This window comes from Chiloscyllium plagiosum, unplaced genomic scaffold (genome assembly GCF_037043375.1).
Source record: "Chiloscyllium plagiosum isolate Xiang-an unplaced genomic scaffold, Cpla_swu_hap1 HiC_scaffold_26, whole genome shotgun sequence".
NCBI classification, from domain to species: domain Eukaryota; kingdom Metazoa; phylum Chordata; class Chondrichthyes; order Orectolobiformes; family Hemiscylliidae; genus Chiloscyllium; species Chiloscyllium plagiosum.
In genome coordinates this window covers 48605234-48632959 of record NW_028270164.1, presented here as the reverse complement: position 1 = coordinate 48632959, position 27726 = coordinate 48605234, and the positions used below count along the sequence as shown (strand labels likewise).

The 27726-nt window shown below is 49.4% G+C and overlaps 2 protein-coding genes across 8 annotated transcripts in view; one reads left to right on the top strand and one right to left on the bottom strand.

The window, feature by feature from the left end:
* The window catches only part of LOC122562944 (sphingomyelin phosphodiesterase 2-like), a 50189-nt gene extending 47717 nt beyond the window's left edge, over positions 1 to 2472 (top strand). For 2 of the 3 annotated variants that reach the window (XR_015750957.1, XR_015750958.1), the window contains exon 13: positions 2122 to 2472. The gene's annotated coding sequence lies outside the window, so the exon portion shown is untranslated. The remainder of the gene's footprint in view (positions 1 to 2121) is intronic. The other variant, XR_015750959.1, reaches the window with a different exon arrangement.
* A 2400-nt stretch (positions 2473 to 4872) lies between these two features.
* LOC122563302 (protein-methionine sulfoxide oxidase mical3a) overlaps positions 4873 to 27726 on the bottom strand; it is a 127435-nt gene continuing 104581 nt past the window's right edge. For all 5 annotated transcript variants that reach the window (XM_087973682.1, XM_043717009.2, XM_043717008.2 and 2 more), the window contains exons 27-29: positions 24485 to 24572; positions 10029 to 10102; positions 4873 to 5869 (exon numbers count right to left, since the gene is read on the bottom strand). In XM_087973682.1, coding sequence (XP_087829808.1) covers positions 5673 to 5869; positions 10029 to 10102; positions 24485 to 24572 — 359 coding nt within the window. In that variant the 3' untranslated portion in view covers positions 4873 to 5672. The remainder of the gene's footprint in view (positions 5870 to 10028; positions 10103 to 24484; positions 24573 to 27726) is intronic.

Below are 27726 nucleotides of genomic sequence, written 5' to 3'. Positions count from 1 at the left end.
CAACTCTGTGTAAAGAACCCACCTCTGACATCCCCTCTATACTTTCCTCCAACCAGCTTAAAACTATGACCCCTCGTGTTAGCCATTTCTGTCCAGGGAAATAGTCTCTGGCTATCGACTCTATCTATGCCTCTCATTATCTTGTACACCTCAATTAGGTCCCCTCTCCTCCTCCTTTTCTCCAATGAAAAAAGTCCGAGCTCAGTCAACCTCTCATCATACGATAAGCCCTCCAGTCCAGGCAGCATCCTGGTAAACCTCCTCTGAACCCCCTCCAAAGCAACCAAATCTTTCCTCTAATAGGGCGACCAGAACTGGACGCAGTATTCCAAGTGTGGTCTAACCAAAGTTTTATAGAGCTGCAACAAGATCTCATGGCTCTTTAACTCAATCCCCCTGTTAATGAAAGCCAAAACACCATATGCTTTCTTAACAACCCTGTCCACTTGGGTAGCAATTTTAAGGGATCTATGTACCTGCACACCAAGATCCCTCTGTTCCTCCACACTGCCAAGAATCCTATCCTTAATCCTGTACTAGCTTTCAAATTCGACCTTCCAAAATGCATCATCTCGCATTTATCCAGGTTGAACTCCATCTGCCACCTCTAAGCCCATATCTGAATCCTGTCAATGTCCCGCTGCAGCCTACAACAGCCCTCTATACTGTCAACGACACCTCCAACCTTTGTCTCATCTGCAAACTTGCTGACCCATCCTTCAATCCCCTCATCCAAGTCATTAATAAAAATTACAAACAGTAGAGACCCAAGGACAGAGCCCTGTGGAACACCACTCACCACTGACTTCCAGGCAGAATATTTTCCTTCTACTACCACATGCTGTCTTTTGTTGGCAGCCAATTCTGTATCCAGACAGCTAAGTTCCCCTGTATCCCATTCCTCCTGACCTTCTGAATGAGCTTACCATGGGGAACCTTATCAAATGCCTTGCTGAAGTCCATATACACCACATCCACAGCTCGACCCTCATCAACTTTTCTAGTCACATCCTCAAAGAACTCGATAAGTTTTGTGAGGCATGACTTGGCCCTCTCAAAGCCGTGTTGACTGTATTTAATCAAGCCACGCTCTTCCAGATGGTCATAAATCCTATCCCTCAGAATCCTTTCTAACACCTTGCAGACGACAGACGTGAGACTGACTGGTCTGTAATTGCCGGGGATTTCCCTATTTCCTTTCTTGAAGAGAGGAATTACATTTGCCTCTCTCCAGTCCTCAGGTACGACTCCGGTTAGGTGCATTAGTTAGAGGTAAGTATAGGGTCGGGGGAATGGTTCTGGATGGGTTATTCTTCAGAGGGTCGGTGTGGACTTGTTGGGCCGAATGACCTGTTTCCCACTGTAGGGATTCTGTGATTCTATAGTTTGACTCAGTGGATGCAGAAACTTCAGGGAGTGAGTGAAGGTTCCTTTACTGGTTTCATTGGCTTGAAAACTGCTTGGATTCCTTTTCAGCACAGGTCACTTTTCTGGGCACCCTCCATGCTGTGGTCTGAAAGCCTATTCTCTCACATTGATGCATAGAGTCATACAGCCCAACCAGTCTGTGCTGGCCATAATCCCAAACTAGACTAGTCCCACCTGCCTGTACTTGGCCTATATCCCTCCAAACACTACTACTACTTGTCCTCATTTGGATCTGTACCTGCATCCATCACTTCCCCTGGAAGTCCATTCCACACATGAGCCATTCATCTTTTCTGGACCCCTCATTGGTTTATAAACCTCTCTGGAAGGGATAGCGAAATAGATCAGAAGCTGTGACTGATGTTCTCTCAAAGTTGTGAGGCTGCACAGTTGCTGTGAGCGTCAGCACACGGATCATACTGTTTGCAGCATTGACTTCTAGTTTCGAAGGTTACTGTCGTACACTGACCTTGCAGGTCTATGCAGAAGTAACCATTGTAGGGCAGGTAGACAATGGTATTACACTCCAACGTGCGTATCTCTGCAATCAGTTCATTTGTCTTATTCCTCAGGCTTCTTGCATGAAAATATATTCCATTTAGCCTTGCTAACCTTTTTTTTTCCCTTATCTAGCTTATGCTTGCCCTGCCTTCCAGATTCACTTCTAATGTTTAACTTCTAATTCCATTTCAGCTTCTTTCCCTTCTTGTCAGGATTCCATCCTGCAATGAGAAGAAACCTGCCAGCTCTTAGTGAGGTGTTTGGTAGGTGATTCAGTGAGTAATCTCCCTGTTGGAGATGGTTTTAATTGTCACCTTACACATCCAACATGTCTTGGTTTCAAACTGATGATGAGAAATGTTGAGTGGGATATGCAGCCTATCTGCCAGCATTGGATCCAGATCCAGAATGAGTGTTTTTTGTCTAAACTGTTTCTGTTTAAGATGCCACCCCACCCATTGTGTATTTTATCAGGGTGTCTGCCATTTTGGTTCTGAGTTAATGATGGAAATAAATAATATTTAAAAGTACACAATAAGTCAACACATTATTCCTCAGCAACCTTGTCTACACACTGGCTGAATGAAATTATTCTTACAGAGCACTTAGATTTCACTGTTCTTTTCAAATTCCAGCCAAGACTTGTATCCAAAGGCAGATAATACATTAGTAAGACTACTTTTAATTTCCTCTGCTATTTCTGACACATTCTGGACGATATTTGTTTGGAATATCTTAGTGCAACCACTGGGGTGGTTGCCAGTGCTTTCTAATCTGATTTTGAAAGCTGCTGTGAAGTGTTTGTTAATAGATGACATAATTAAAAGAACACCGTGTTCCAGACTGGTTTCGCATTGGGCTAATTAGGCCAGCTAATAAATCGCAGAGGAGTATGCAAATGAACAACTAATTGGTTTCAAAATAAAACTCTTGCATCTTTACTGCTACTACAGTCTGGGGAATGGTAATTTTATTTGTTCTCCTGCGCAAAGTGTGAACAAATGCTAAATGAATTGAGTATGTAAGATGCTAAAACCAGCAAATGTGTAATTGATGAGAAAGTGGATGATGGTTATCCAACACTCACTCACTCGCACGCACGTACACTCACTCTCACACTCTCTCATTCTCCATTGTATGTTATACATGTGGTCACTATACATGCCAGTAATCCTGGCCGCTCTTGCCTGGCCTTATCGAAGGGCATCGTTAGTAGGAGCAGCAACCCAGTGACTGCAGGAAGTCATGGCAACACTGCATCTGCTGATTGTGCTGGAGGAGGTGATGTGTGATTGTCCTTTAGAGTGGCAGTGCCATTTCTAATCCTGGTAATGATTGTACTTGGAAAGGTCCAACCGGTTGCAGAAGCAAGGTTATTAAACAAAGTTGTGGGTGGTCTTAAACCTGTTTCAGAGCCACTGGGGTGAATCTGGAGCTGAAGCTCAGTCATGATTCCAGACATGTTTTTTATTTGTAGGGTCTGCATTCTCAGTTGGAAAACTGAGGACAGGACATTGTTGTTGCTCACAAAGGGAATTAGCTCCACAGGGAGAGGCAAGGTGGCTCAGTGGTTAGCACTGCTGCCTCACAGCACCAGGGTCCCAGGTTCGATTCCAGCCTCAGGTGACTGTGTGGGGTTTGCACATTCTCCCTGATGTCTGTGTGGATTTCCTCCCACAGTCCAAAGATGTGCAGGTTGGGTGACTTGGCCATGCTAAATTGCTCATTGTGTTACGTGCATTAGTCAGGGGTAAAGTAGGGGAATAGGTCTGGATGGGTTGTTCTTCGGAGGGTTAGTGTGGACTTGTTGGGCCAAAGGGCCTGTTTCCACACTGTAGGGAATCTAATCTAATCAATAGCTTTATTGTTGGACTAATAAACCAGAGACCTAGAAAATGTTCTGGGGGCCTGGGTTTGAATCCCACCACAATGCATGATGGATTTTGAATTCAAATGAAAAAAAATCTGGAATTAAAAGTTTAATGATGTTGATTGTCACAGAAACCGTATTGTTCTCTCGACCTTCATGAGGAGCTATGCCGTAAAATTATGATTTGATCCAATAGTCAATGTAGGCTCTTACAGCTCTCCTCAGGCTGCTTGGAATTGGCAATGGAATGTGGGACTGAATTTGCTTCCCAGTTGCCATACTTAATTTAATCTAGGTAAAGAGATATGAATCTTACCTATTCATGAACATATGGGTAAATCAAAACTCACGCACCTCTACGTATAGGTGTATAAATGTGGACTGATGTGGCTGTTATTTTATTTATGAAAAGGATCTGGTCAGGTTGGACCGAAGGGTGTCTCTCTCCCTGCCATGCAGCTCTGTCACAGTGTTTTCAAAGTTGATGTCATGCCAGTACAGTTGGTAGAAGACTTACATTTTGTAGCATCTTTGATGACCTCTGAATGCCCCAATGCACTCTACACCCAATGATGTCCTTTACACCAGTAGTCACTGCTGTCGGTATGGTTACACAGCAAGCCACATGGAGGCCAGTAGGTTGTTTCAAAAAACATTTAAACTTCCAATAATGAACCAAATGACTAAAAAATGCTATTGACTGAAAACAATTGACTTTTTCTAGGTAACTTAAATAAAACAACAGACTGTGATATTCTCCATTCATACTTATTACGCATTGCATTCTCCATAGAATTATTGTTCATCGTTGCCCTTAGCTTTGTTGTCCCCGTTTTGTTGAGTAGTAACTGTGAATGGCTATCTTCAGACCCTATCCTCAGTTTTCGGAGTTCCTTCAGCATCAATGAAGATTGTTGCAATCCCTCTTCCCCTCCGTCACAAAAATGTCTCTTTTAATTCCCCCCACCCTGAGGGCTGCAGGAGGCATTTTGAAAACGAAAAGACTGTGTCTCCCCTCCTGCAAGATCACATGACAGGTCACTATCACACCGTAAAACATTCCTCAAAGTAGAGACTGCAATGTTCCTTTTTATTTACCAGTTATGATGCACACCTCTCCATAATCAATCATTCAACAGTCTCAGTGCAGTTGATACAGAATCCAACCATTTTTTTTAAAACAATAGCACATGATTAAATGGAATATACATCATGAACACAAGCTGGCAATTGATTTGTGTGAAAGTGAATTACTCTGAGATTTCAGTGCATGTAAGGATAAGGGGCTCTCTTATGCTAGTGGCAAGGTACATGGTATGCCGTTATATTAGCACCTTCCCAGGGGTTGGGCTGTGCCCTTGTGCTTGCACCAGGTCCAATACAACACAGACTCATCCTCCTTTGAGAAGTTCATGTCAGTCATAGAAAGCATCGCAAACCTGTGGAGAAAGTTCCCCGATGGAACTTAAAGCATTTTGAGTATCTGTGATCGGAAAACAAAATCTATTTAAAATGTATTTAAAACAAAATTAAAAACATTGTTACAACAACCAAAAACTAATTTACAGGATCTATCTTGTTGACCCATCAAAATAAATGGAGAGGGTGAAGGGATGAGGGGTCCAAGGATCCAAGACCTAGCCCCGAGACACTCAGTTGCTCACTATTCGAATATACTAGAAACAGTGATCTTAGTCAAAAGGTTGGATCTAACATAAAATTACAAAAAGGATGTTCTCAGAAATATTGCATCACTTTCTTTAATAAATATGGAAGTGGAGGTAGTTTCCACAAATACTCAAAGGTGAAGCCCTTGAAAAGTGCTATGTAGGAGAGCACCTCCTGCTGGAATATTCTGAGTACTGCGTCGTCTTTATACCCAGGTGATGGAGGCAACTGGGGTGAGGTCTTTGGCCGCAGCCCCAGGCACCACAACTGCGCGTTGTTCTTGTTCCCGGAGTCTCTGCTGCTCCAGGAAGGCGACCAGTTTGTCTCTCATTTTGACTACCTCAATCATCTCCTTAAAGATTCTCTCCTCCTCCAGATGGTCCTTACTTGTCTTCAGCGACTCTGGGAGAAGTGCAGGCAATATGTGAGCAAGATGTCAAACGATAACACTTTGTGAAGTAAAATTTTGCATTATCCAGCACCTCAGAAATTGGAGCGCTCCACCAACTAGAATCTCAGAGTTTCTCCCATTCTCTCCTCCTCCACTGCTCACCCCCATCCGCCCGCCCCCCCAACCAGTTCCTGATACAAAATCACACCTCACCATGGTGTGGTGTGGGCGGCACGGTGGCACAGTGGTTAGCACTGCTGCCTCGCAGCGCCAGAGACCCGGGTTCAATTCCCGCCTCAGGCGACTGACTGTGTAGAGTTTGCACGTTCTCCCCGTGTCTGCGTGAGTTTCCTCCGGGTGCTCCGGTTTCCTCCCACAATCCAAAGATGTGCAGGGTCAGGTGAATTGGCCATGCTAAATTGCCTGTAGTGTTAGGTAAGGGGCAAATGTAGGTGTATGGGTGGGTTGCGCTTCGGCGGGTCGGTGTGGATTTGTTGGGCCGAAGGGCCTGTTTCCACACTGTAATGTAATCTAATCTAAATTCTCTCCTCCTCCTGGGACAGGACGTGGGTTTGTCTTTCTTATTCCTGCAGACAGGGTACATCGCTGAATCTTCACTGTCTCGCCTCCTGGCTACACCTCCCCAGAGCAAAGAGCTTGTTCCAGGGAAAATGCCCTCGCATTCTCAACAGGTGGCTTTAGAAGGCCATTGGGCGGAAGAGCGGGAGCGATGACCAGGTGGTGACACAAAGGTAAATCACCGATTTAAAACTTACCTCATGGAATGGCAGAACGCACGCCAATCAGGGGCAGACACGGGACTGCTGAGCAAGTGAAGTAATACATTTGGGCGGTTGTGTTACCTGAAACAGTCCCACCCATCCTCCTCCTCCAACCAAAAAATAGGTCTATACACTGGATTGGTAAGGTAACTAGTTATTTATACTTACTTTATTTTTCAGTAGTCTCGGGAATTTAGAATAGTGGGAATGGCAGTTAGGGCAGTTGAATGTTCCTCCAGCAGAACGTAGGAGGTAAGGGTCACCACTAGTGTCCCTGCTGACTTCATCTGCGGGAAGTGCACCCAACTCCAGCCCCTCGCAAAACCGCAATAGGGAACTGCAGCTGGAGCTGGATGAACTTTGTATCATTCGGGAGGCGGAGAGGGTTATTAAGAGGAGTTACAGGAAGGTAGTGACACCTCAGGTACAAGAAAAAGGCAGATGGGTTACAGTCAGAGGACAGAAAGGGAACCACCAGACAGTGCAGGGATCCCCTGTGGCCGTTCCCTTCAATAACAAGTATACCGTTTTGGATATTTTTGGGGGTATGACTTATCAGGGGTAAGCCTGGGGTACAGGTCTCTGGCGCAGACTCTGTCTCTGTTGCTCAGAAGGGAAGGGGGGAGTGGAGCAAAGCATTAGTGATTGGGGACTCCACAGTTAGGGGAACAGATAGGAGATTCTGTGGGAATGAGACAGACACACGGTTGGTGTGTTGCCTCCCAGGAGCCAGGGTTCGTGATGTCTCAAATTGTATTTTCGGGATCCTTGAGGGGGAGGTGGAGCAGCCCCAAGTCGTGGTCCACATAAGTACTAATGACATAGGTAGGAAGAGAGATGGGGATCTAAGGCAGAAATTCAGGGAGCTAGGATGGAAGCTTAGTTAGAATAAACAGAGTTGTTGCCTCTGGTTTGTTACCCATGCCACATGCTAGCGAGGTGAGGAATAGGGAGAGAGAGGAGCTGAACACGTTGAATCTCTTGTCAAGAGGAAGAAGAAGGCTTATGTTAAGATGAGATGTGAAGGCTGTTAGAGCATTTGAGAGTTATAAGTTCGCCAGGAAAGACCTAAAGAGAGAGCTAAGAAGAGCCAGGAGCGGACATGAGAAGTTGTTGGTAGATAGGATCAAGGAAATCCCTAAGGCTTTCTATAGATATATCAGGAATAAAAGAATACCTAGAGCAAGATAACGGCCAATCAAGGATAGTAGTGGGAAGTTGTGCTTGGAGTCAGAGAAGATAGAGGAAGTGTGAAATGAATATTTTTCATCAGTATTCACACAGGAAAAAGACAATGTTGTCAAGAAGAAGACTGAAGTACAGGCTACGAGACCAAATGGGATTGAGGTTCACAAGGAGGAGGTGTTAGCAATTCCGGAAAGTGTGAAAATAGATAAGTCCCCTGGGCCGGATGGAATTTATCCTAGGATTCTCTGGGAAGCTAGGGAGGAGATTGCTGAGCCTTTGACTTTGATCTTTATGTTGTCATTGTCTACAGGAGTAGTGCCAGAAGACTGGAGGATAGCAAATGCTGTTCCCTTGTTTAAGAAGAGGAGTAGAGACAATCCTGGTAATTATAGACCAGTGAGCCTTACTCCGGTTGTGGGTAAAATGTTGGAAAAGATTTAGGATTTCTACTCATCGAGAAAGGAATAAGTTGTTTAAGATAATCAGTACTGTTTTGTGAAGGGTAGATCGTGCCTCACAAACCTTATTCAGTTCTTTGAGAAGGTGATCAAACAGGTGGATGAGGTTAAAGTATATGATGATGTGGAAATGGATTTCAATAAGGCATTTGATAAGGTTCCCCACAATAGGGTATTGCACAAAATGGGGAGGCATGGGATAGAGGGTGATTTAGCAGTTTGGAAATTGGCTAGTTGAAAGAAGGCAGAGGGTGGTGGTTGATGGGAAATGTTAATCTGCAGTTCAGTTACTAGTGGTGTACCACAAGAATCTGTTTTGGGGCCACTGCTGTTTGTCATTTTTATAAATGACCTCGATGAGGGCGTAGAAGGATGGGTTAGTAAATTTGCAGATGACACTAAAGTTGGTGGAGTTGTGCATAGTGCTGAAGGATGTTGCAGGTTACAGAGGGACATAGATAAGCTGCAGAGCTGGGCTGAGAGGTGGCAAATGGAGTTTAATGCGAAGGCATAACAAGAATACAGAGTACTGGGCTAATGGCAAGATTCTTGGCAGTGTAGATGAGCAAATAGATCTAGGTGTCTGTGTACACAGATCCCTGAAAGTTTCCACCTAGGTTGATAAGGTTGTTAAAAAGGCAAACAATATGTTAGCTTTTATTGGTAGAGGGATTGAATTTCGGAGCCTTGAGGTCATGTTGCAGCTGTACAAAACTCTGGTGCGGCCACATTTGGGGCATTGCATATAGTTCTCATCACTGCATTATAGGGAGGATGTGGAAGATTTGGAAAGGGTCCAGAGGAGAATTAGTATGATGTTGGCTGGTATGGAGGGAAGGTCTTATGAGGAAAGGCTGAGGGACTTGAGGCTATTTTTGTTAGAAGAAGGTTGAGAGGTGACTTAATTGAGACATATAAGATAATCAGAGGGTTAGATAGGGTGGACAGTGACATCCTTTTTCCTTGGATGGTGATGGCTAGCCCAAGGGGACATAGCTTTAAATTGAGGGGTGATAGATATAGGACAGATGTCAGAGGTAGTGTCTTTACTCAGATAGTAGTAGGGACGTGGAATGCTCTGCCTGCAACAGTAGTAGACTCACCAACTTTATGAGCATTTAAATGGTCGGTGCATAAATATATGGATGAAAATGGAATAGTGTAGGTTAGATGGGATTCAAATTGGTTTCACAGGTCGGTGCAACATCGAGGGCCAATGAGCCTGTACTGCGCTGAAATGTTCTATGTTCTAGACGAGTTGACTCATACACTCAGAGAAAGGCTGGTGCACGGATGATAATCTGGACAGAACTTAAGGTGTTGCAACTACAAGCCTTGAACAAATCCAGATATATTTTTCAGGTATTATTTCACAGGATGTAGGTATGGCTGGCAAGATCAGCAAAGTGTTAGCCTTCGTGCTTCCAATAAATTGGCAGTGATCCTCCGTATCAATGACCCAAGTGGATGTTGAGTGAAGGCAGATTCAGGCACTCAGGCTCCAAGCTGGCAAAGTGGGTTAACAGGAAAAGGGGAAGGTCAGGAAATTGGGGAACTGCTTTTGCGAGGTGTTCTCAACACCGCCACCTGGTGGTAACTGATCTCTGTAACGGGGGAACATTCCCTGTGCTCCAGTGCTATTGCACCACTCACAACACAGTAAAAAATACACCGAGCACACATCAGAGAAAGGAGAAGGAATGTGGGGAAATAAGGAGAGATGTTTATGGAGTGTCACCTACCATCCATATTCATGTACCTCCTGAGATCCTGTTCCAGCCGACTCTTCTGATCCTCCAGTTCCAGCTCACGTCCCCTAAGTAATTCAACACAAAATAGTTCGGTTTTCTTCAGATCAAATGCAGCCTCACTTACAGTTGTACACCAAGTTTAAGGAACGTATCTCATCAAACGCTGTCTGTTTCTCTCTTGTTAAACCTCTCTGTATTAAAATTACTCTGGTCATTGTTACTTAGAATGCTCCTTTCATTTTCCTCCTCAAATAAAAAGCAACCAGCAGGGGGCTGTGTTTCACTGTGACACTGTCACGGGGCGAGGAGGGGGGCTGTGTTTCACTGTGACACTGTCACGGGGAGGGGAGGGAGGCTGTGTTTCACTGTGACACTGTCACAGGGCGAGGAGGGGGGCTGTGTTTCACTGTGACACCGTCACGGGGCGTGGAGGGGGGCTGTGTTTCACTGTGACACTGTCACGGGGCGAGGAGGGGGGCTGTGTTTCACTGTGACACTGTCACGGGGCGAGGAGGGGGGCTGTGTTTCACTGTGACACTGTCACGGGGCGAGGAGGGGGGCTGTGTTTCACTGTGACACCGACACGTGGTGGGGAGGGGGGCTGTGTTTCACTGTGACACTGTCACGGGGCGAGGAGGGGGGCTGTGTTTCACTGTGACACCGTCACGGGGCGTGGAGGGGGGCTGTGTTTCACTGTGACACTGTCACGGGGCGAGGAGGGGGGCTGTGTTTCACTGTGACACTGTCACGGGGCGAGGAGGGGGGCTGTGTTTCACTGTGACACTGTCACGGGGCGAGGAGGGGGGCTGTGTTTCACTGTGACACCGACACGTGGTGGGGAGGGGGGCTGTGTTTCACTGTGACACTGTCACGGGGCGAGGAGGGGGGCTGTGTTTCACTGTGACACCGACACGTGGTGGGGAGGGGGGCTGTGTTTCACTGTGACACCGTCACGTGGCGGGGAGGGGGGCTGTGTTTCTGTGACACCGACACGTGGTGGGGAGGGGGGCTGTGTTTCACTGTGACACCGTCACGGGGCGAGGAGGGGGGCTGTGTTTCACTGTGACACTGTCACGGGGCGAGGAGGGGGGCTGTGTTTCACTGTGACACCGTCACGTGGTGGGGAGGGGGGCTGTGTTTCACTGTGACACTGTCACGGGGCGAGGAGGGGGGCTGTGTTTCACTGTGACACCGTCACAGGGCGAGGAGGGGGGCTGTGTTTCACTGTGACACCGACACGTGGTGGGGAGGGGGGCTGTGTTTCACTGTGACACTGTCACGGGGCGGGGAGGGGGGCTGTGTTTCACTGTGACACTGTCACGGGGCGAGGAGGGGGGCTGTGTTTCACTGTGACACTGTCACAGGGCGGGGAGGGGGGCTGTGTTTCACCGTGACACTGTCACAGGGCGAGGAGGGGGGCTGTGTTTCTGTGACACCGACACAGGGCGGGGAGGGGGGCTGTGTTTCACTGTGACACTGTCACGGGGCGAGGAGGGGGGCTGTGTTTCACTGTGACACCGTCACAGGGCGGGGAGGGGGGCTGTGTTTCACTGTGACACCGACACGGGGAGGGGAGGGGGACTGTGTTTCACTGTGACACCGTCACAGGGCGGGGAGGGGGGCTGTGTTTCTGTGACACCGACACAGGGCGGGGAGGGGGGCTGTGTTTCACTGTGACACTGTCACGGGGCGAGGAGGGGGCCTGTGTTTCTGTGACACCAACACGTGGTGGGGAGGGGGGCTGTGTTTCTGTGACACCAACACGTGGTGGGGAGGGGGGCTGTGTTTTACTGTGACACAGTCACAGGGCGGGAAGGGGGGCTGTGTTTCACTGTGACACCGTCACGGGGCGAGGAGGGGGGCTGTGTTTCTGTGACACCGTCACGGGGCGAGGAGGGGGGCTGTGTTTTACTGTGACACAGTCACAGGGCGGGAAGGGGGGCTGTGTTTCACTGTGCCACCGTCACGGGGCGAGGAGGGGGGCGGTGTTTCACTGTGACACTGTCACGGGGCGAGGAGGGGGGCTGTGTTTCACTGTGACACTGTCACGGGGCGAGGAGGGGGGCTGTGTTTCTGTGACACTGTCACGTGGCGAGGAGGGGGGCTGTGTTTCACTGTGACACCGTCACGGGGCGAGGAGGGGGGCGGTGTTTCACTGTGACACTGTCACGGGGCGAGGAGGGGGGCTGTGTTTCACTGTGACACTGTCACGGGGCGAGGAGGGGGGCTGTGTTTCACTGTGACACTGTCACGGGGCGAGGAGGGGGGCTGTGTTTCTGTGACACTGTCACAGGGCGGGAAGGGGGGCTGTGTTTCACTGTGCCACCGTCACGGGGCGAGGAGAGGGGCTGTGTTTCACTGTGACACCGTCACGGGGCGAGGAGGGGGGCTGTGTTTCTGTGACACCGTCACGGGGCGAGGAGGGGGGCTGTGTTTCACTGTGACACCGTCACGGGGCGAGGAGAGGGGCTGTGTTTCACTGTGACACCGTCACGGGGCGAGGAGAGGGGCTGTGTTTCACTGTGACACCGTCACGGGGCGAGGAGGGGGGCTGTGTTTCTGTGACACCGTCACGGGGCGAGGATGGGGGCTGTGTTTCACTGTGACACCGTCTCGTGGAGTGGAGGGGGGCTGTGTTTCACTGTGACACTATCACGGGGCGAGGAGGGGGGCTGTGTTTCACTGTGACACCGTCACGGGGCGAGGAGGGGGGCTGTGTTTCACTGTGACACTATCATGGGGCGAGGAGGGGGGCTGTGTTTCACTGTGACACCGTCACGGGGCGAGGAGGGAGGCTGTGTTTCACTGTGACACCGTCATGGGGCGAGGAGGGGGGCTGTGTTTCACTGTGACACCGTCATGGGGCGAGGAGGGGGGCTGTGTTTCACTGTGACACCGTCACGGGGCGAGGAGGGGGGCTGTGTTTCACTGTGATACTATCATGGGGCGAGGAGGGGGGCTGTGTTTCACTGTGACACCGTCACGGGGCGAGGAGGGGGGCTGTGTTTCACTGTGACACCGTCTCGTGGAGTGGAGGGGGGCTGTGTTTCACTGTGACACTATCACGGGGCGAGGAGGGGGGCTGTGTTTCACTGTGACACTATCATGGGGCGAGGAGGGGGGCTGTGTTTCACTGTGACACCGTCATGGGGCGAGGAGAGGGGCTGTGTTTCACTGTGACACCGTCATGTGGCGAGGAGGGGGGCTGTGTTTCACTGTGACACCGTCACGGGGCGAGGAGGGGGGCTGTGTTTCTGTGACACCGTCACGGGGTGAGGAGGGGGGCTGTGTTTCACTGTGACACTGTCATGGGGCGGGGAGGGGGGCTGTGTTTCACTGTGACACCGTCACGGGGCGAGGAGGGGGGCTGTGTTTCTGTGACACTGTCACGGGGCGAGGAGGGGGGCTGTGTTTCACTGTGACACCGTCATGGGGCGAGGAGGGGGCTGTGTTTCACTGTGACACCGTCATGGGGCGAGGAGGGGGGCTGTGTTTCACTGTGACACCGTCACGGGGCGAGGAGGGGGGCTGTGTTTCACTGTGACACCGTCACGGGGCGAGGAGGGGGGCTGTGTTTCACTGTGACACTGTCACGGGGAGGGGAGGGAGGCTGTGTTTCACTGTGACACCGTCATGGGGCGAGGAGGGGGGCTGTGTTTCACTGTGACACTATCACGGGGCGAGGAGGGGGGCTGTGTTTCACCGTGACACAGACACGGGGAGGGGAAGGGGGCTGTGTTTCACTGTGACACCGTCACGGGGCGAGGAGGGGGGCTGTGTTTCACTGTGACACTATCATGGGGCGAGGAGGGGGGCTGTGTTTCACTGTGACACCGTCATGGGGCGAGGAGGGGGGCTGTGTTTCACTGTAACACCGTCATGTGGCGAGGAGGGGGGCTGTGTTTCACTGTGATACCGACACGGGGAGGGGAGGGGGGCTGTGTTTCACTGTGACACTATCACGGGGAGGGGAGGGGGGCTGTGTTTCACTGTGACACCGTCACGGGGCGAGTAGGGGGGCTGTGTTTCACTGTGACACCGTCACGTGGCGAGGAGGGGGGCTGTGTTTCACTGTGACACCGTCATGGGGCGAGGAGGGGGGCTGTGTTTCACTGTGATACCGACACGGGGAGGGGAGGGGGGCTGTGTTTCACTGTGACACTATCATGGGGCGAGTAGGGGGGCTGTGTTTCACTGTGACACCGTCACGTGGCGAGGAGGGGGGCTGTGTTTCACTGTGACACTGTCACGGGGCGAGGAGGGGGGCTGTGTTTCTGTGACACCGTCACGGGGCGAGGAGGGGGGCTGTGTTTCTGTGACACCGTCACGGGGCGAGGAGGGGGGCTGTGTTTCACTGTGACACCGTCACGGGGCGAGGAGGGGGGCTGTGTTTCACTGTGACACTATCACGGGGCGAGTAGGGGGGCTGTGTTTCACTGTGACACCGTCACGTGGCGAGGAGGGGGGCTGTGTTTCACTGTGACACCGTCACGGGGCGAGGAGGGGGGCTGTGTTTCACTGTGACACTATCACGGGGCGAGGAGGGGGGCTGTGTTTCACTGTGACACCGTCACGGGGCGAGGAGGGGGGCTGTGTTTTACTGTGACACTATCATGGGGCGAGGAGGGGGGCTGTGTTTTACTGTGACACCGTCACAGGGCGGGAAGGGGGGCTGTGTTTCACCGTGACACAGACACGGGGAGGGGAAGGGGGCTGTGTTTCACTGTGACACCGTCACGGGGCGAGGAGGGGGGCTGTGTTTTACTGTGACACCGTCACAGGGCGGGAAGGGGGGCTGTGTTTCACCGTGACACAGACACGGGGCGAGGAGGGGTCTGTGTTTCTGTGACATCGTCACGGGGCGAGGAGGGGGGCTGTGTTTCACTGTGACACTATCATGGGGCGAGGAGGGGGGCTGTGTTTCACTGTGACACCGTCATGGGGCGAGGAGGGGGGCTGTGTTTCTGTGACACCGTCACGGGGCGAGGAGGGGGGCTGTGTTTCTGTGACACCGTCACGGGGCGAGGAGGGGGGCTGTGTTTCTGTGACACCGTCACGGGGCGAGGAGGGGGGCTGTGTTTCACTGTGACACCGTCACAGGGCGAGGAGAGGGGCTGTGTTTCTGTGACACCGTCACGGGGCGAGGAGGGGGGCTGTGTTTCACTGTGACACCGTCACGGGGCGAGGAGGGGGGCTGTGTTTCTGTGACACCGTCACGGGGCGAGGAGGGGGGCTGTGTTTCACTGTGACACCGTCACAGGGCGAGGAGAGGGGCTGTGTTTCACTGTGACACCGTCACGGGGCGAGGAGGGGGGCTGTGTTTCTGTGACACCGTCACGGGGCGAGGAGGGGGGCTCTGTTTCACTGTGACACCGTCACGTGGCGGGGAGGGGGGCTGTGTTTCACCGTGACACCGTCACGGGGCGGGAGGGGGGCTGTGTTTCACTGTGACACCGTCTCATGGAGTGGAGGGGGGCTGTGTTTCACTGTGACACCGTCACGGGGCAAGGAGGGGGGCTGTGTTTCACCGTGACACCGTCACGTGGCGGGGAGGGGGGCTGTGTTTCACCGTGACACCGTCACGGGGCGGGAGGGGGGCTGTGTTTCACTGTGACACCGTCACGGGGCGAGGAGGGGGGCTGTGTTTCACTGTGACACCGTCACGGGGCGGGGAGGGGGGCTGTGTTTCACTGTGACACCGTCTCGTGGAGTGGAGGGGGGCTGTGTTTCACTGTGACACTATCATGGGGCGAGGAGGGGGGCTGTGTTTCACTGTGACACTGTCATGGGGCGAGGAGGGGGGCTGTGTTTCACTGTGACACCGTCACGGCGGGAGGAGGGGGGCTGTGTTTCACTGTGACACCGTCACGGCGGGAGGAGGGGGGCTGTGTTTCACTGTGACACCGTCACGGCGCGAGGAGGGGGGCTGTGTTTCACTGTGACACCGTCATGGGGCAAGGAGGGGTCTGTGTTTCACTGTGACACCGTCACGGCGGGAGGAGGGCTGTGTTTCACTGTGACACCGTCACGTGGTGGGGAGGGGGGCTGTGTTTCACTGTGACACCATCACGTGGCGGGGAGGGGGGCTGTGTTTCACCGTGACACAGACACGGGGAGGGGAAGGGGGCTGTGTTTCACTGTGACACCGTCACGGCGGGAGGAGGGGGGCTGTGTTTCACTGTGACACCGTCACGGGGCGAGGAGGGGGGCTGTGTTTCACTGTGACACCATCACGTGGCGGGGAGGGGGGCTGTGTTTCACCGTGACACAGACACGGGGAAGGGAGTGGGCTGTGTTTCACTGTGACACCGTCACGTGGTGGGGAGGGGGGCTGTGTTTCACTGTGACACCATCACGTGGCGGGGAGGGGGGCTGTGTTTCACTGTGACACCGACACGTGGTGGGGAGGGGGGCTGTGTTTCACTGTGACACTGTCACGGGGCGAGGAGGGGGGCTGTTTTTCACTGTGACACCGTCACGTGGCGGGGAGGGGGGCTGTGTTTCACTGTGACACCATCACGGGGCGGGGAGGGGGGCTGTGTTTCACTGTGACACCATCACGGGGCGGGGAGGGGGGCTGTGTTTCACTGTGACACCGACACGGGGAGGGGCGGGGGGCTGTGTTTCACTGTGACACCGTCACGGCGGGAGGAGGGCTGTGTTTCACTGTGACACCATCACGGGGCGGGGAGGGGGGCTGTGTTTCACTGTGACACCGACACGTGGTGGGGAGGTGGGCTGTGTTTCACTGTGACACCGTCACGTGGCGGGGAGGGGGGCTGTGTTTCACTGTGACACCATCACGGGGCGGGGAGGGGGGCTGTGTTTCACTGTGACACCGACACGGGGAGGGGCGGGGGGCTGTGTTTCACTGTGACACCGACACGGGGAGGGGCGGGGGGCTGTGTTTCACTGTGACACCGTCCCGGGGCGGGAGGGGGGCTGTGTTTCACTGTGACACCGTCCCAGGGCGGGAGGGGGGCTGTGTTTCACTGTGACACCATCACGGGGCGGGGAGGGGGGCTGTGTTTCACTGTGACACCGACACGTGGTGGGGAGGGGGGCTGTGTTTCACTGTGACACCATCACGGGAGGGGCGGGGGGCTGTGTTTCACTGTGACACTGTCATTTTCAGTCTTTCAAACATCGATCAATATTGGAGCCTGTGGACCATTCGGCCCCTCACGTCCTCCTTGCCTATCAACAAGATCTGCCTCAGGCCTTAACTCCCCTCTCAATCTGATAGCCATCAATTCCCCCATATCTCTAAAATCTATCTTTAACTACATGAAGTGATCTAGCTTCCACAAGTCTCAGTTGGAGACAATTCAAGACTTTCGCTTTCATCAAAAGAAATGTGTTCATATCCCAGTTTTTAAACAGTGTTCCATTATTCTGTAGTTATGTCCCTGCGTTCGAGATTCCCTCACTAATAACAACATTTTCTGAACATTTAATCCCAGCTCAGAATCCTGTATGTTTCAGTAATATCACCTCTCAGTCTTCTAAATCCTAGTCAGTAAAGGCTAATCTGTTTAGCTGTTCTTGATAAGCTAACCCTTCATCCCAGGAATCAGTCTGTCAATCTCTTTTGAACTGACTCCAATATCAGTAAACCTTGTTTAAATATGGGGACCAAAACTGTGCACAGTTCTGTTAAGTTGCCATTTGCCTTTTTCCCCTGCACACTAACATATTGTGTTTCGTGCACAAGAACATCCAGAAACCTGTGCTGCTCGTTTTTGGAGTCTCTCCATTTAAATGTTGCTTGATTCTTCCTCCCAGTGATAGAGATGTACAGCATGGAAACAGACCCTTCGGTCCAACCCGTCCATGCCAACCAGATATCCCAACCCAATCTAGTCCCACCTGCCAGCACCCGGCCCATATCCCTCCAAACCCTTCCTATTCATATACCCATCCAAATGCCTCTTAAATGTTGCAATTGTACCAGCCTCCAATACTTCCTCTGGCAGCTCATTCCATACATATACCACCCTCTGCGTGAAAGAGTTGCCCCTTAGGTCTCTTTTATATCTTTCCCCTCTCACCCTAAACCTATGCCCTCTAGTTCTGGACTCCCCGATCCCAGGGAAAAGACTTTGTCTATTTATCCTATCCATGCCCCTCATAATTTTGTAAACCTCTATAAGGTCACCCCTCAGCCTCCGACGCTCCAGGGAAAACAGCCCCAGTCTGTTTACCCTCTCCCCTATTGCTCAAATCCTCCAACCCTGGCAACATCCTTGTAAATCTTTTCTGAACCCTTTCAAGTTTCACAACATCTTTCCGATAGGAAGCAGTCCAGAATTGCACGCAATATTCTAACAGTGGCCTAACCAATGTCCTGTACAGCCGCAACAGGACCTCCCAACTCCTGTACTCAATACTCTGACCAATAAAGGAAAGCATACCAAACGCCTTCTTCACTATCCTATCTACCTGCGACTCCACTTTCAAGGAGCTATGAACCTGCACTCCAAGATCTCTTTGTTCAGCAACACTCCCTAGGACCTTACCATTAAGTGTATAAGTCCTGCTAAGATTTGCTTTCCCAAAATCCAGCACCTCGCATTTATCTGAATTAAACTCCATCTGCCACTTCTCAGCCCATTGGCCCATCTGGTCCAGATCCTGTTGTAATCTGAGGTAACCCTCTTCGCTGTCCACTACACCTCCAATTTTGGTGTCATCTGCAAACTTACTAACCGTACCTCTTACGCTCATTTACGGTAAATTAAAAAAGTAGAGGACCCAGTACCGATCCTTGTAGCACTCCACTGGTCACAGGCCTCCAGTCTGAAAAACAACCCTCCACCACCACCCTCTGTCTTCTACCTTTCAGCCAGTTCTGTATCCAAATGGCTAGTTCTCCCTTTATTCCATGAGATCTAACCTTGCTAATCAGTCTCCCATGGGGAACCTTGTCGGACGCCTTACTGATATAGATCACATCTACTGCTCTGCCCTCATCAATCTTCTTTGTTACTTTAGATTAGATTAGATTACGTTACAGTGTGGAAACAGGCCCTTCAGCCCAACAAGTCCACACCGACCCGCCGAAGCGCAACCCACCCATACCCCTACATTTACCCTTTACCTAACACTACGGGCAATTTAGCATGGCCAATTCACCTGACCTGCACATCTTTGGACTGTGGGAGGAAACCGGAGCACCCGGAGGAAACCCACACAGACACGGCGAGAACGTGCAAACTCCACACAGTCAGTCGCCTGAGGCGGGAATTGAACCCGGGTCTCCGGCGCTGTGAGGCAGCAGTGCTAACCACCGTGCCGCCCACAAATGGATTCCAAGCTTTTAGATTAGATTCCCTACAGTACGGAAACAGGCCCTTCAGCCCAACAAGCCCACACCGACCCTCTGAAGTGTAACCTACCCACACCCATTCCCCTACTCTGTATTTACCCCTGACTAATGCACCTACTGCTATGGACAAATTAGCATGGCTAATCCACCCTAACCTGCACATCTTTGGATTGTGGGAGGAAACCCACACAGACAGTTACCCGAGGTAGGAACTGAACCTGGGTCCCTGGCGCTGTGAGGCAGCAGTGCTAACCACTGTGCCACCCCAACTATGCCTACTTCTTCAAAAAACTCAAATCAAGTTTGTGAGGCATGTTTTCCCACACGCAAAGCCATGTTGACTATCCCTAATCAGTCCTTGCCTTTCCAAATACATGTACATCCTGACCCTCAGGGTTCCCTACAACAACTTGTCCACCACTGAGGTCAGGCTCACCAGTCTATAATTCCCTGGCTTGTCTTTATCACCCTTCTTCAACAGTGGCACCACGTTAGCTAACCTCCAGTCTTCCGGCATCTCACCTGTGACTATCGATGATATAACTATCTCAGCAAGAGGCCCAGCAATCACTTCCCTAGCTTCCAACAGAGTTCTCGGGTACACCTGATCAGGTCCTGGGGATTTATCCACCTTTAACCATTTCAAGACATCCAGCACTTCCTCCTCTGTAATCCGGACATTTTGCAAGATGTCACCATCTATTTCCCTACAGTCTATATCTTCCATATCCTTTTCCACAGTAAATACTGATGCAAAATATTCATTTAATATCTCCCCCATTTTCTGTTGCTCCACACAAAGGCCGCCTTGCTGATCTTTGAGGGGCCCTATTCTCTCCCTAGTTACCCTTTTGTCCTGAATATATTTGTAAGAACCCTTTGGATTCTCCTTAATTCTATTTGCCAATGCTATCTCATGTCCCCATGTCAGCCCTCCTGATTTCCCTCTTAGGTATACTCCTACTTCCTTTATACTCTTCTAAGGATTCACTCGATCTATCCTGACATATGCTTCCTTCTTTTTCTTAACCAAACCCTCAATTTCTTTAGTCATCCAGCATTCCCTATACTTACCAGCCTTCCCTTTCACCCTGACAGGAATATACTTTCTCTGAATTCTTGTTATCTCATTTCTGAAGGCTTCCCATTTTCCAGCTGTCCCTTTACCTGCGAACATCTGCCTCCAATCAGCTTTCGAAAGTTCTTGCCTAATACCGTCAAAATTGGCCTTTCTCCAATTTAGAACTTCAACTTTTAGATCTGGTCTATCCTTTTCCATCACAATTTTAAAACGCATAGAATTATAGAACATAGAACAATACAGCACAGAACAGGCCCACGATGTTGTGCCGAACATTTGTCCTAGCTTAAGCACCCATCCATGTACCTATCCAATTGCCGCTTAAAGTTCGCCAATGATTCTGACTCTGCCACTCCCACAGGCAGCGCATTCCATGCCCCCACCACTCTCTGGGTAAAGAACCTACCCCCGACACCCCCTCTATACCTTGCACCCTTCACCTTAAATTTATGTCCCCTTGTAACACTCTGTTGTACCCGGGGAAAAAGTTTCTGACTGTCTACTCTATCTAATCCTCTGATCATCTTATAAACCTCTATCAAGTCACCCCTCATCCTTTGCCGTTCCAATGAGAAAAGGCCTAGCACTCTCAACCTATCCTCGTACGACCTATTCTCCATTCCAGGCCACATCCTGGTAAATCTTCTCTGCACCCTCTCCAAAGCTTCCACATCTTTCCTAAAGTGAGGCGACCAGAACTGCACACAGTACTCCAAATGTTGCCTAACCAAGGTTTCAGCTGCAACATCACTTCACGACTCTTGAATTCAATCCCTCTGCTAATGAACACTAATACACCATAGGCCTTCTTACAAGCTCTATCCACCTGAGTGGCAATTTTCAAAGATCTATGAACATAGACCCCAAGATCCCTCTGCTCCTCCACCTCACTAAGAACCCTACCGTTAACCCTGTATTCCGCATTCTTATTTGTCCTTCCAAAATGGACAACCTCACACTTGGCAGGGTTGAACTCCATCTGCCACTCCTCAGCCCAGCTCTGCATCATATCTAAGTCCCTTTGCAGCCGACAACAGCCCTCCTCACTATCCACAACTCCACAAATCTTCGTATCATCTGCAAATTTACTGACCCACCACTTCGACTCCCTCTTCCAAGTCATTAATAAAAATTACAAACAGCAGAGGACCCAGAACTGATCCCTGCGGAACTCCACTTGTAACTGGGCTCCAGGCTGAATATTTACCATCTACCACCACTCTCTGACTTCGACCGGTTAGCCAGTTTTCTATCCAACTGGCCAAATTTCCCTCTATCCTATGCCTCCTGACTTTCCGCATAAGCCTACCATGGGGAACCTTATCAAATGCCTTACTAAAATCCATGTACACTACATCCACTGCTCTACCCTCATCCACATGCTTGGTCACCTCCTCAAAGAATTCAATAAGACTTGTAAGGTAAGACCTACCCCTCACAAATCTGTGCTGGCTGTCCCTAATCAAGCAGTGTCTTTCCAGATACTCATAAATCCTATCCCTCAGTACCCTTTCCATTACTTTGCCTACCACCGAAGTAAGACTAACTGGCCTGTAATTCCCGGGGTTATCCCTATTCCCTTTTTTGAACAGGGGCACAACATTCGCCACTCTCCAGTCCCCTGGTACCACCCCCGTTGATAGTGAAGACGAAAAGGTCATTGCCAACGGTTCTGCAATTTCCTCTCTTGCTTCCCACATAATCCTAGGATATATCCCGTCAGGCCCGGGGGACTTGTCTACCCTGAAATTGTTCAAAATGTCTAAGACATCTTCCTTCCTAACAAGTATCTCTTCTAGCGTACCAGTCTGTTTCACACTCTCCTCTTCAACAATCCGGTCCCTCTCTCTCTCTTTAGTGGCTGGCCCCAAAGTGCTCCCCCACTGACACCTCAGTCACCTGCCTTGCCTTATTTCCCAAGAGTAGGTCAAATTTTGCACCTTAGGTACATCCACATACTGAATCAGAAAATTGTCTTGTACGCACTTAAGAAATTCCTCTCCATCTAAACCTTTAACATTATGGCAGTCCGAGTCGATGTTCGGAAAGTTAACATCCCCTACCATAACTACCCTATTATTCTTACAGATAGCTGAGATCTCCTTACAAGTTTGTTTCTCAATTTCCCTCTGACTATTAGGAGGTCTATAATACAATCCCAATAAGGTGATCATCCCTTTCTTATTTCTCAGTTCCACCCAAATAACTTCCCTGGATGTATTTCCGGGAATATCCTCCCTCAGCACAGCTGTAATGCTATCCCTTATCAAAAATGCCACCCCCCCTTCTCTCTTGCCTCCCTTTCTATCCTTCCGGTAACATGTGTATCCTGGAACATTAAGCTGCTAGTCCTGCCCAACCCTCAGCCATGTTTCTGTAATTGCTATGATATCCCAGTCCCATGTTCCTAACCATGCCCTGAGTTCATCTGCCTTCCCTGTTAGGCCCCTTGCATTGAAATAAATACAGTTTAATTTATTAGTCCTACCTTGTCCCTGCCTGCCCTGACTGTTTGACTCACTTCTGTTCTCAACTGTACCCATCTCAGATCGATCTCTCCTCACTATCTCCCTGGGTCCAACCCCCCCCCCCCCCCCCACCTTACTAGTTTAAATCCTCCCAAGCAGTTCTAGCAAATTTCCCTGCCAGTATATTAGTCCCCATCCAATTTAGGTGCAATCTGTCCTTCTTGTACAGGTCACTTCTACCCCAAAAGAGATTCCAATGATCCAAAAATGTGAATCCTTCTCCCATCCACCAGCTCCTCAGCCATGCATTCATCTGCTCTATCCTTCTGTACCTGCCCTCACCAGCTCATTTTCCTACATTAAACTCCAATTGCTAAGGTTTTGCCCACTCAATCAGCCTACCTGTATCCCCTTGCAGATTGCTAAGACAAGATGCTCACCCGGATATTTCTGTACAATCAGCAAGTGTGAATACATTACAGTCTGCCCCTCCTCCAAATGATTAATTGAGAAAGTAAATAATCACGACCCTAGGACTGATCCTTGTGACACTCCAACAATCGTATCTTTCCAAAATCAGAGAAAACGTACTCATCCTGACTCCCTGTCTTTGTGTTTAACTACATCTGTGTTGATCACTTGGCATGCCTTAGTTTTTTATTTGGATTTTCTCCTCGACTGCAGGTTCTTCCTTCTTATCAAGCCCTTTTTTGGCTGGAATAAGTTTTTGCTGAGCATCATGAAATACAGGTAGTTATATAATGCAATGGTTGGGTTCTAGTGCAACCGTGCGTTATAGAAAAATCACGCTTTAGAAACACCACTTAGTGTTGGCGCTGTAATCGCATTAGAGATAACACAAGTTTTAAAAGTTTGTGCTTTTGTTTATCTCCTGACTTTCCCTTTAATCTATTTCCACTTTGCACAACTCTTCCTTCATCCCTCTGTCATTGTGTTTATTTAAGTTGAGGACAGTGGTTTGAGACCTGAGTTGGTCTCCCTCAATTCCACTATGTTGTTATTGTTCCCCACGACAGGATTCTGAACTATGTGATCTTACACTGCCTTATTACACATGATTAGTCTTAAAGTAGCCTGTTCCCAGAGAGTTGCTGCAACACACTGCTCTTACAAACACTCACTCATGTGCTTTAGATATTGACCTTCCATGTCAACATTGCCCATGCAATTTATTCAGTCAATATGCAGATTAATATCATGTATGGCGATTATAGTGTCCTCCTTCAATATTTCCATTATTTACCGACCTTTAACGACAGTGAGGCAGCTCTTCAGGGTGCTCGAGATAGCTCTCACCCATGTTTTCTTTCCTTTGCCATTTCTTACTTCCACCCAAACTGATTCCAAATCATATTCTATAGCATCTCTATCACCAAGTACCACCATGACACCATCCATTATTAATAAAGCCACTCCACCTCCTTTTTGCCTGTTCTTCCAGCATGTCAAGTCCCCATTCTTGGTCACCCTGCAACACCACACTACTGAGGATTGATCAGGTTTAAAGGTCATCATGGAAAGCAGAGCGGCAAATATAAAGTGTCCTTACTGTATCATTAACTCAGACTCTTCACTCAGGAGTTGGTTCTTGTCTTGCACCAGTGCGATCCAGGATTGCATCAGATCTTGCTGTTCACCTGTAGGAGAAACAATGTTTAGAAACTGAACAAACCTGTCACTTTATTGGTAGATCTCAGCTTTAGCAAGTGGACAGAAATGCATCTGACTGCCTCTGAACCCATATCTGTTTCTGTCCCTTTATCTATTAACTTACCTTGATGCTCCCTGGCTGAACTATTCCTCCTAGCATCTCTTCCTCACAATTCCCTCAAACCTCCTCTTAACACATCTCAAGATAGTAAATGTACAGTGTGTGTGGAAATGATTGAACCTCACTTTGTACTGAACTGTTGACCTTGGGTTGGGTACACATGATAATCCATGAGCACTTTATTCAGGTTCACCCTGCGACCTGTGTGTGTGTGTGTGACCCTGCCTCCACTCCTTTACCATCTCGAGCAGCAGGACAGAACAATCACCTCATACACAAAGAGAGAGCCACTGAACTGCAGGTCTCCACTCCCTTCTACTTTATCCTGGAGTCACCAGAAATTAAAGATTAAACTCCCAGACTCTGGAGCTAAGAGCACAGAAGACAGATCATGGTGCTATTTTTAAAATTTTGGTTTCTCTTTCATTTTTGCCAAACCCTTCTGTCCATTGATTGTCAGAAAAATATTGGTGATGCATAAAAATGGTTGGTTGACCAGAAGGGGTGGAAGCTGAGAGCTTATATCTCCCTAAGTATTCATGCTGCTATCACAGCAACATACGTACAGAAAGGTGAAGGTCACAGTTTCTGACCAATTCTTTCCCAGCTCCACCTTGTCTTGAAAATGCGGCTGAGTGTACACTTGCAGGAGATGTCTATTGGCATTGTGGCCATGACATAGAACATAGAACACAGAACATAGAACAATACTGCACAAAACACGCCCTTCGGCCCACGATGTTGTGCCGAACATTTGTCCTAGCTTAAGCACCCATCCATGTACCTATCCAATTGCCACTTAACGTTCGCCAATGATTCTGACTCTGCCACTCCCACAGGCAGCGCATTCCATTCCCCCACCAGTCTCTGGGTAAAGAACCTACCCCTGACATCTCCCCTATACCTTCCACCCTTCATCTTAAATTTATGTCCCCTTGTAACACTCTGTTGTACCCGGGGAAAAGGTTTCTTGACTGTCTACTCTATCTAATCCTCTGATCATCTTATAAACCTCTATCAAGTCACCCCTCATCCTTCGCCGTTCCAATGAGAAAAGGCCTAGCACACTCAACCTATCTTCGTACGACCTATTCTCCATTCCAGGCAACATCCTGGTAAATCTTCTCTGCACCCTCTCCAAAGCTTCCACATCTTTCCTAAAGTGAGGCGACCAGAACTGCACACAGTACTCCAAATGTTGCCTAACCAAAGTCCTGTATAGCTGTAACATCACTTCACGACTCTTGAATTCAATCCCTCTGCTAATGAACGCTAATACACCATAGACCTTCTTACAAGCTCTATCCACCTGAGTGGCAACTTTCAAAGATCTATGAACATAGACCCCAAGATCCCTCTGTTCCTCCACCTCACTAAGAACCCTACCGTTAACCCTGTATTCCGCATTCTTATTTGTCCTTCCAAAATGGACAACCTCACACTTGACAGGGTTGAACTCCATCTGCCACTCCTCAGCCCAGCTCTGCATCATATCTAAGTCCCTTTGCAGCCGACAACAGCCCTCCTCACTATCCACAACTCCACAAATCTTCGTATCATCTGCAAATTTACTGACCCACCCTTCGACTCCCTCTTCCAAGTCATTAATAAAAATTACAAACAGCAGAGGACCCAGAACTGATCCCTGCAGAACTCCACTTGTAACTGGGCTTCAGGCTGAATATTTACCATCTACCACCACTCTCTGACTTCGACCCAAATTTCCCTCTATCCTATGCCTCCTGACTTTCCGCATAAGCCTACCATGGGGAACCTTATCAAATGCCTTACTAAAATCCATGAATACTACATCCACTGCTCTACCCTCATCCACATGCTTGGTCACCTCCTCAAAGAAAGGTGACCTTTCAGTGGTGACCTTTTAACAAATAGAAATTTGCTGTTTGTGGAATGCTGGGGCCCTCTGCTGGAAGGAAAGCATCCCTGCAACAGACCCAATGTCTTCAATTCCCACTGTCCATGCCATTTAAAGGAATAATAACACCAAAGAACCCTTGAGCCCAGTTTCTCAGTTTCAACTTCAGGTTGTGGGTGTGATTGGCGTTTATTGTGCAGCTCTGATTGCCTTTGAGAAGACAGTGGTGTTTAAGTGTGGCCGTACAGCGAACAAACAGGCTGCAAGTGTGCAGCATATTGTTTAAGATAGTCACACGACTGGCCATGCAACAATCTTAAAGGGGACGTATCATGTAACAAATAGATAATGCGCAGCAAAGTGATGTCTGAGGGAACAGCAGTGGTGAGCCACCTTCTTGAGCCACCGTTGTCAAAAGGTTTTCACCCATTGTGCCGTTAGGGAGGGGATGGCAGGATTTTGATGCAGCAGCAATGGTAACATTGTCCAAAGTCAGGACACCATTTGACTTGAAGGTGGGCTGTCCTTCGAGATGGTGGACATTGCAGATTTGGCATTTCCCGCACTAATGGGGTCCCTACTCTACCTATAAGAGTTTAGAAGGATGATAGGGGATCTGATTGAAGCAAATTAAATTCTGACAGAACTGAACAGGCTTGATAAAGGACAGATGTTTCCCCTGGTTGGAGAGTCTACAACTGAGGATACAGTCTCAGGATATGGAGTAGACGATTTAGGATTGAGAAGAGGAAACATTTCTTCACTCAAAGGGTGATGAACCTGTGGAATTCTCAACACCAGAAGGCTGTGGAAGCCTGGTCACTGGATATATTCAACAAAGAGATCAAGACATTTCTAGATTTTAAAGGCATCAAGACCATTGGAAAAAAATTGGGAAAGTAAAATTGAGGCAGGGAATCAGCCATGAACGTATTGAATGGGAGAGCATGCTCAAAGGGCCGAATGGCCTCCTCCTCGTCTCTATGTTACTAATGGGAGGGAAGGCATGGAGGAGGGAAAATTCAGAGTGAGAATCAGAATAAGCCATTCTTAACACAACAATCGTTTTCAGAGAGTGTGTGGTCTGGGAGGATGAAACATCACATGTCGAAATAAGTTACTTACAAGTGAAGGAAAATGTATT